At 38.3% G+C, this 9796-nt stretch overlaps 1 protein-coding gene across 2 annotated transcripts; it reads left to right on the top strand.

The window, feature by feature from the left end:
- Positions 1 to 1238: 1238 nt before the first annotated feature.
- Positions 1239 to 3337, top strand: LOC129775938 (uncharacterized). 2 transcript variants are annotated; one of them, XM_055781227.1, is made up of 5 exons: positions 1239 to 1963; positions 2074 to 2137; positions 2214 to 2325; positions 2385 to 2899; positions 2961 to 3337. In XM_055781227.1, the coding sequence occupies exons 1-5, from the start codon at positions 1590 to 1592 to the stop codon at positions 2976 to 2978; spliced, it is 1083 nt and encodes a 360-aa protein (XP_055637202.1). In that variant the 5' UTR covers positions 1239 to 1589; the 3' UTR covers positions 2979 to 3337. The 2 variants fall into 2 exon arrangements, with proteins under 2 accessions (XP_055637202.1, XP_055637201.1); XM_055781226.1 differs by having other exon boundaries at positions 1242 to 1963; positions 2190 to 2325.
- The last annotated feature ends 6459 nt before the right edge of the window (positions 3338 to 9796 follow it).

A 9796-nucleotide genomic window follows, 5' to 3' on the forward strand; every position in this document is an offset into this window, starting at 1 on the left:
TGGCGATTCGTGAGGCTATAACAAACATTTTACGAAAAAAATTTGCGCCATTTGTTTTTTTTTCTATGTCTGTAATAAATCATATATGAGTATGGCAAAAGTCGTATTTGGTGCTTTGACAATTTATGAATATATTCATATTAGATCGCAATTCAGTTTCAACATAATCGCTATTATAGCCTGTCAAAGTTGCATATTCATCCAAACAAATTAGGTAAGCATTTGGCATGTATGTATATGGCCTCCACTTTTGCATGCATATGCCAGTTAGGCGCATTATATGCCAACCAAATTTTAGGGCATATGCTGTTATACATACGCTTGTTATGCGATTTAATGTTTGCTGGGCTGTATTTGTATCTGTACCCCGATTATCTGTATCTGTATCTATTTCTGTATTGATAAAACATAGTTTCTATGTTTAAACATCATCCCGACTATTCGCGGATAATCGGGAATTAACACGTGATGTTTTTTCACCTGTGATTTTCCCAGATCTTCTCATTCCCCAAATTTTATAGCGGAGTGTGAAGAAACACACAACTTAGACTAAAGTGGCTGCCCCGCTCGCTAGCGCAGAGAATGACCGAGTTCAATGTTAAAAAATTCCTAAGACGTTGTTAATTTTCATTCACTCTCTCACCATTACATTGTCAGTTTACTTTGAGGTTTTGATTTGTATCGCGAAAAGTACTGTATTTTGCTATTTTAGGTACAGTAATTTACATTTAATGCGACATTTTTCTAATTGGACAGACATGTATGCGACACGTTTAGTTAGACATTTTTGTGAACATCGAGTTCGGGCCCAAATTATGGCCCCACATTGAAATTCGCCGCCAGACGTCGACGCTGTACCACTCTCATCTTCAATGTCCAATTACAGGTCAAATCGCCTCCAATGCGACACTGAGTGGTTCTCCGGCATGCCGCATAGAATGTAAATTACTGTATGAGTTTTCCAAACCAAAAGCTTTCATTTATGATTCCTACAATTTCAGAAGTTTATAAATTTTAATTGCAAGCGCAAAAAAGGCTAACAAACATTAAATGTCCGCTTGCAAATCTGGCAACTCAGTCTGGAAGTCCGTGAGGTAAAACGTCATCAACATGCATCCATATGAAATGTCACGATATTGATGCCCGGAAATCAGAAAATCCGGATTTCTGCGTTGTCGGCCATGTTCAGCTGTCATTATGCTCTTAAATGTCATCATATTGTCAATAAATTTGACCGTGTAAGGTCCGCTATAGACAAATCAGTGAGGCTTCTAACAATTTTCAAAGTTTGTTAATGCCTCCACATATTTTGAAATGTGTTCAAAATAAAGACACATCTGGCATCTCTGTTCTAGGTCAATGTTTTGCTTTCCACATTTATCAATTGTCAATGGTGCGGTTCGCCTGTTTATAAACCAAGATTTATGAGGAGATTATCCAGAAAGTAGCAGACGTTTCTGACTAGTGCGTCAGTTGGCACGGCTAGATCCACTATCTTGGTGTATAGAGATTCATACGTTCAATACGCATCCAGCTGCGATAGCTGGAGGCCCGCATTTAGCTAACTTTTCTCATTGTGACTAATTAAAATGTGCGCTGCGATAGAAAATCCCGCCACTTGTGAAGTGCGTTCAGTGATTAGGTTTTTGTTGGCGAAAAATTACAAACCAATTACAATCTTTCGCGAACTTCGTGAAGTGTATGGGAATGGAATAATGAGTGAAAGCAGAGTGAGGCAGTGGTGTATTGATTTTAGTAAAGGCCGCACCAATGTACACTACGACGGCCGCAGTGGTCGGCCAAGTCTGGTTACTGAAAACTTGATGAAGGAAGTCGATAAAAAAATTCGCGGAAATCGCCGTTTCACAATTACTGAACTTTCAGAACATTTCCCCCAAATTTCACGAAGTTTAGTTCATAAAATTGTTGTGGAGAAGCTTGGCTACCACGATTTTTTTGTCAGGTGAGTTCCGATTACGTAGAAAAGTAGCCTGAAAGTGTAGCTTGTACATGTTATAATAATAGTTTGTTTCATTTTTTTTAATTTCAAATCGTTTGCCACTTTCTGGACAGCAACACAAAGAATAGCCGATCGGAGGATCAATCGGTAAATGATATTCACACTAGCAATGACAGTGTAAGTAGTTTCTTCCTGTTAATTTTCCCCAAAAATAAGTATGTATTCTTAGTCACAATCATTTTCATGCGAAGAGTGTGGTAAAGTATTCCGATTAGAGTCGTCATACAACCGTCACATGGCTGCCGCCCACAAAAAGAAGTATTCCAAATATCGAACGCATGCTAAGCAACAACACTATAATGATCGTAAGTTCGAATGTAGTTTGTGTAAAAAAATTCTAACAGCCGACGAAACACCTCCACAGGCGCTGGTAAACCAAGCACCGGGATATGTACAATCTCTACCGCTGTGAAACAACAGTACCAAAGTATGATTGAGGTCAAAACTGAGATTTCAGATGAACTTGAGCAATCCTGTATGGATGAAGATGCTGTCAGCGAAATGAACGAAGTATCAGGACCAATAGAAGATGTTATGCCCAGTCTAGAAGAGAGCGGACTTCAATCGAACGATGAGAATTTGGATTTTCCCGAATGGAACCAACACCGTCTTTCAATTGATGATGTTTCGACCACACCCGCTGTGAAACAAGAGAATTATATTTGTGACCATAGTATGATTGACATCAAAACTGAGATCTCAGATGAACCTGAACAATTCGGTATGGACGAAATCGCTGAGAACGACATGATTGAACCATCAGGACCAATAGATCATTGCGAATATCAATCGAACGATGTAAAATTAGAATTTCCTGAATCTAATTCATCTATTCTGGAATGTAATAGTGAAAAATTTACCGACGGAGAGTGTTATATTGTAAAATTCTTCTGCAGAATCTTTTTTTCTGTTGTAATACCTAATTGAGCCTTTATTTCAGAAATGCGAATTCGAGTGACAACTGCTCAGCTACAGGAAAACTAAACCGGAGAGAAGACGATCTACTACAATTCGGATTAGGAGAAAATTGGTGTGAGTATTGAAAGGCTTATAATAAAACGTTGGGGACAGCTTTTCTTCAATAAGGAAGGAAGCCGTTAAGAGGCATCAGCTGCACGACGTAGCGAAGAGCTCCCTTCCTCGTGTGTCCGTTGGTACAGCAGCGTCTTCTACGAATCAGGTGTTTATATCAAAGTACCAATAAAATGTGCAGTGTATAAAAATTAGTTTTTAAAAAAATCTGAGAATGGATGTCATTTTTTCTGATTGGTCCAATCTGTGCTCCGGAAAAGCTGTGCCGACCAAAGAGAGCAATTTACAAAGCAACAAGGCGCAATATGAATATATCAATATCACTTCCATATAACTTTATTCGAAACTTCAATTCCAAAAAGGATGCTCAGTGGAGAACTCTTGTAGGGGACCGCGGGTAATACGGACAGTGGGGGTAATATGGACAGGTGATTTATTTGTGTAGTTACATTTTGAATTCCAGATTTCTGTTAATGAGAACACCTCCTACATGTTATTCTACAATATTTAGGCCACCCTATGGCAATGAATACTGATCAAAAGTGGAAAAGGGAAACAAAAACCGAAAATCGTACATGATTCCGCGTTTGGATGTAATTTTAGCTGCTTCGATATTAAGCATTTTGAGTGGTTTTATATCCAAATACAATTCGCTAATGGTTATATTTCGGTTTGTGAGTTAACAGAAAAGCGATATTAGGTATGTACGGAAAAGTATGTTTTTTTTTTGAGTGGAAAATTGAAATTATTGCAATGGTGTGGTAAAACGGACAGTTGCCAGTGGGAGTGAGATGGACTGTGAAAAGTCTGTTTAGCCTATTACTAAGGAACACCCTGCATCTATAAATGGAAATTAAATCGCCAAATGTGGACTGTATAGTCGCTGACTGGAACCAAAAGCAAAATAGTTGAGAGTCTGTCCGTTTACACTGCTGAAAAGCACGATATCACTTCTAGGTGGATTAATTCAATTTTTTCATCATTTAGCGGACATTCGTGATGAGAGCTTTCCCCATACTTTGCCGTCACGGCAAAGACCGAGATAGATATTGCTCTCCTTGTTACTCTTGGAAAACACTTTCCAACTTCATTTTATAATCAGGTGCAATATTATCACGCATTTTCTCAACAGCATCATTAGCTATGTGGATAGCGTAAAACAGCCTTGCATTCCAACCGACCTTGGTTCGATCCCCAATGACGTCTTTTGGACTTTGTTTTGTGTGCAATCCCGAAAAAGATGAAAAAAGAAAAGAAACAGTTGTCTGCTTTCATACATACAAACATCTTAAATCAATTCCTGTTTTTATTGCGAACATGGTAGCTTGTATGCAAATTGTGTTCCGTTAAATACAATGGGCCTGATCACGAACGTCACTTCACGGTGAAAACAAAATAAATTGTATGCATTTTGTATGCATATCATTCCGTTTTCACCGTGAAGTGACGTTCGTAATCAGGCCCAATATTGTGTGTGTGAAATTGTGTGTAAAAGTGTACAAAATTGTGTTTGACGGTTAATTCAATTGATGATATATCCAGATAAGTATAAGTAGCTCTGCATGTGTGATTTTACTCTGGTTTTCGTCAATTTAATTAATTACAAAGCTACAGTCTGCTATCGCTTTGGTGGCGACTGTAGCGGCATTATTGTTTAAGTGTCATTTTGTTTTTCATGTGCGTTGTTGTCTTGGCTATTGCAGGGGTTAGACATCAATTGAATATAGGCTACCCAAAATCAAAATCAATATGGCGTCATTTGTTTATCAACATATCATTTACGAGGATTGAAATCGAAAAATGCGCTGCTTTATTCTAACTGCATGAGCGATTTTCATATTTCGGTTTCACATGGAGGTGTTCACATTTAACATGGAGTTTAAAGTTAGCCACTATTCGACTATATAACCGGACCGAGTTGTAAACAACAGTAATTGATTGAACCAAAATGTCAGTAAACCGCAGCAATATTCAGGCTACACTGGCAATATGAGGGATTTGACGTTTTAGTCGTACCCCTGGGCTATTGCTGCTACTCGTATGGTTTGTTGTATACAAGATGAGTATGAGTATGAGTATGTAAGGCATGCGATACTAAAGTAATGATCAATGATGATCCAGTCTCTTGCGGTGCTCGGTATCATCGGCGCTGTACATCCCTTAAGCCGGCGCCACACGATGCTACGAACACCCCCGAATATTGGACGCTCGATGGTTAGACGCATCGTCTAGTCGATGGACGAACTACGAGCCTCCAATGTCGAGCATCGAATATTCGCGTTGGAGGGTAAACCGTTCGTTGTGGATTACCTTCCAACGCGAGTGGCACGAGTCAAAGGATTTTTGTCATTCGTTGATTCGATACACCACTACACAATTTGTCCGAATCTATCTTTGGCAGATGAACTAAGGAACTATGAAATTGAGTCATAAAATTCAAAATATTCGGAAAAATATTGCAGTTTAATAATGTTGATTTCAAGCATTTTTAATTTACAGCCTGATCTCAGTACAATTGCTACGGCAGCAATTTCAATACTCGCATCCTCATCCAGTTTCAAAACGTTTTTGATGATAAATCAAAACAATAAACATTCGATCCAAATACTCGCCGATTGTTTGGACAGATTGCATTGAATCGAACATTCACTTCACCGTGTAGCAGCACATTCGTCATAACATTTGTCGATTCATCGAGTCAAATGTTTGAGTCCAATATTCGAGTGAAACGTTGGACGAATCGTGTAGCGCCCGCATTACAAAAGCGGCTGCAAAGTTGATAGCAGAGAATGAGAATGTTCAGTTTAAGTGTAATGGATGTTTTTTTTTATCCCATTTATTTATTTTAAGGCTCATTAGCATTTTAGCTGTAACAGAGCCGAATTTTAATCGTGTACATGTCACATGGTTATCATATCTATGATTAGCACATTACACAGTTGCCATTCGCCAGTATTCCTTCTATACCATTACATATGGTACATTCACAAAGTAGCCATTTAGGCGTAAGAGTATTCTTTCTGTTCTTCCATTATCCAGTTGGACCACCGGACAGCGGAGACGACAGTTGATTGATCATTGTTGAGTTATTTATAGAACAGCAGCCCGATGTGTCTTGCAGAGCAGAGCAGTTGTATGGATGAATCGATCCTATTTCGACCGTGGATCGATCTCCATCGCTGATGATTGTTGCGTGGACATAGCTATTCTGTAACAACACAAAGATGGTCAGGTCAATGAGGGTCCTGAGTTTTGAACTCACGATCGATCGCTTACTAAGCGAACGCGCAACCAATGTGGCTACGGAGACCCCCTTAATGGATGTTTGTCGGATAATATAAATTGCACGCGAGATGATATTCTGGACTTCGGGGCTGTGAAGAAAGTGATGGAAAAATCTCTTCTCTTGCACTTTCTTTGAACGAGGCCCAGAAGAACATCGATGAACAAGTAAAAGTAGCATTGGGAAAAGAAATGGAGAAACTAATTAGTTCTTTCGATGAACTGCTAGCGCAGAATATAGGAAGCGGACTTTGAGTACCAGAATGGCTCGTTCTGAGCCGGACTGTCCCAGTAGAAAAAAACAAATTATAATGAATACGCGCGAAGAACCGATACAAGTAGATATTGACGACAATGTAAATAATGACGAGGTTGAAAATAATGTGCGCACATATGCAAGTGTGCTTAATAGCGCATTGAATAAGCCAAAACCTGGAACGAAACGTAAGGCTTGCCCTGGTACTGTGATTAAACCAGTTGAGTCATCGCAAACCAATGACGATACTAGGAATTTTTTAAAGGAAAAATTAAATCCAAATACCCACAAAATTAGTAATTTTAGAAAGTGGAAAGATTGCTCGATCATAGTTGAGTGTGCGGCAGGGGATGACGTTGAAAATGTGAAAAATAGCATCGAAAGTAATCTGGGAGATAAGCTTAACGCTGTTATTCCAAAACCAGCGAAACCAAGATTAAAAATATTGGGAATGAGTGATCGATATTCCTCAGATGTTTTCTTTGACCTGTTAAAAAGTCAAAATGATGACATCGCGATTCAAGATGTTAAAGTTATTGCGGAATATGAAAATCCACGGTTGGAGTATAACAAATACTATACGATTATTGAGGTAGATCATGACACTTTTGGATATATGATGGGTGCTGGAAAAGTAAGCATCGGATGGGATAAGTGTTCAGTTGTTGAGGCCTTTAATATTCTGCGTTGCTTCAAATGTGGCGGGTTCGGGCACAAGAGCACAGTTTGTCAAAATGAGGAGAAATGCTCAAGATGTAATGAACAACATAGAACATCTGGATGCTCTTCAACTGATTTTGCGTAAATTGTTTAAAAGCCAATAGAACAAAAATTAAAATTGGACATAAATCATCCAGCATATAGTACACAGTGTCCAGTATATCGGAGGCTGTTGGAAAAGAAAAAAGCAACATTTTTCCCAGTAAATAGCAATCCAAGGAAAGACCATGTGAGAGGAGGTCAGAAATAATGTACTTCAATATTGCTGGGCTTTCTACAAATTATGTTGTAATGCGACAACTTGTAAAGAATTTCCGTCCACGATTAGTCTTTCTTTCTGAAACTCATATTGTTGATGAGAATTCATTTGATCAATATAACATCCCGGGTTACAAAGTTGCTTTCTGCCTTTCACATTCCAGACACACTGGAGGAGTTGCTATTTACGCAAAAGAATCGATCAAATTCAACATTCGGTTAAACCAATCTGTTGAAAATAATTGGTTCTTGTCAATTTCAGTTGAAAGGGGTATGCGGATGGGAATTTTTGGAATTTTATATCATTCTCCCAGTTCAAGTGACTAACGTTTTTTTAGAAATCTTAGAATACTGGTGGGAGAGTTTCATAGATTGTAGCAAATTGAATGTAATTGGTGGTTATTTTAACATTGATTGGCTCTATATTACGAATTCAAACCAATTGAAGCATCTATCATATTTTTACAATTTAAAGCGGACTGTTCCGGAATTCACTAGAATAACAAAACAAAAATAGAGGAGGTTGTGTTCAAGACACGACCGCATTGTTGACGTAGAACTACGCTGTAGTTTAATTCAAGTTGCTTGTTTATAACTGCGGATATTAGTTTATAATGCTACGAAAATTTTGAAATAACCTTTCTACCAGTTTGGTCGCCCTGAAATGTTTTTTTTATTGTAGAATCATTTGACGATAATTGTTTGATGATTCATTCTTGTGCTCGCAGAACAATACATGTTCGAGATAAGCGCAGCTGTCATCCGTAGTGGAGAAATTTTGCTACTGGCACGCGAAACCAAATCACATACAAAATTTCAGAACGATATTTACTTTCTTGATGACTAAATAAACAAAATAAACTCTATCTGTTAATCTCAACAACCTCGAAAAGAGTAGCACTGCTTCATTATGATCAAGATTAGCGCAAATGCAATCCTAGTTGAAAGCAGTCTTGCGACTGGCACGCGAACCCGAATAAATTTATAACTTATTATAGCTTATTGAATAAATTGGTATTCCCAAAAAGTTTTCTGATGCACAACCTTAACACCTGCTTCACCATAGCGTCAGTTCAATGCATTGATGCGATGTCAAAGGCACCAACGAAGCCTTTATGATGGCAGAAAACAAACAATGTTAACTGCTTGGAAAAAGACTGAATATTTCACTCAGCAGAAATTTATTACTAATACCCTAGCGCGAATATTTCCCTCCCGCTAAATCCCCTCCTCGTTTATATTAATTACAGTTGCATAATTTGCAACACCAAGCAATCGTCAATTATAGCATAAGCAAATTAGGCGATTGTTGCATTGCATTGAGCTCAATCCGAAACGAAGACATGTGATGACGCAAAACAAGAAAGAACAAGCGAGAACTGAAAGTTTCCCTTCTTTCCTTGCTTGTTGAATTAGAGAGACTTTAAACTTCTTCAGTTCATTCGTCTCTAACAATCAAAAAGGCTCTTGGAAAACTTTACTTTATCCATCATATTACTCCTCCACCCCATTGCCTTGAGAAAAGCATTGGATCCCTCGCCGTCCAGCTCGCTCAGCAACGATGTTGTTCAGTCGATTTCCTCACGAGGAATAAAGTTTGCCTCAGGGAGATCAATCGTTTATACTCTAGGCAAATATTCCCCTTCGTTCTTCTTCTTTTCCTTTGTTCACGGAAACTTTACATCATACGATCCTCTTCGTTGCTCGTCGATAAGTTGCTCGTTATTGACAGCTCTGTTCGGGAAAGCACACGAATGAACAGATCAAATGTATGAGGAAATGGAAATGCTTCCAATTTTCATCAATTTAAACCACATACAGACTATGGGATTCTAATGTATAGCATGTCAAACAAATCTTAGGGAATTTACGATTCGTTTAGTATGTAAATCGCCAAAATCCGTTCACGGCAAAAATAGTTATTCACGTTAACTTTATTTCATAAAAACGTGACCTGTTTTCTGATTTGGCACCCTTAATGAAAGACGCAGTTCTACGTCAAAAACAGTAGAACTTTGATTGATCATGGTTTCTCCAGTTTTGATACAGTTCATTCTCTGGTAGAGACCAAATTTTAAATAACGGACCATGAGACAATTTTTGTTTACATTGAGAATGAACTGAGAACACGAAGAAAATAAAATTAAAATCAAGTGCTGGGACAAATATTCGGAAGAAGCACTGTCTCATCTAGTCGCGAGGAACCTGGATTTTACTGCGATAACTGA

This window comes from Toxorhynchites rutilus, chromosome 3, assembly GCF_029784135.1.
Source record: "Toxorhynchites rutilus septentrionalis strain SRP chromosome 3, ASM2978413v1, whole genome shotgun sequence".
Classification (NCBI taxonomy): Eukaryota; Metazoa; Arthropoda; class Insecta; order Diptera; family Culicidae; genus Toxorhynchites; species Toxorhynchites rutilus.

Excerpts from the sequence above, each read along its gene's own strand:
- LOC129775938 (XM_055781226.1), top strand. The coding sequence starts at position 1,590 with ATGTGCGCTGCGATAGAAAATCCCGCCACTTGTGAAGTGCGTTCAGTG. Across the intron at positions 2,138-2,189 it reads TTCACACTAGCAATGACAGT|TCACAATCATTTTCATGCGA; the intron begins GTAAGTAGTTTC and ends ATGTATTCTTAG. Across the intron at positions 2,326-2,384 it reads GCAACAACACTATAATGATC|GCGCTGGTAAACCAAGCACC; the intron begins GTAAGTTCGAAT and ends ACACCTCCACAG.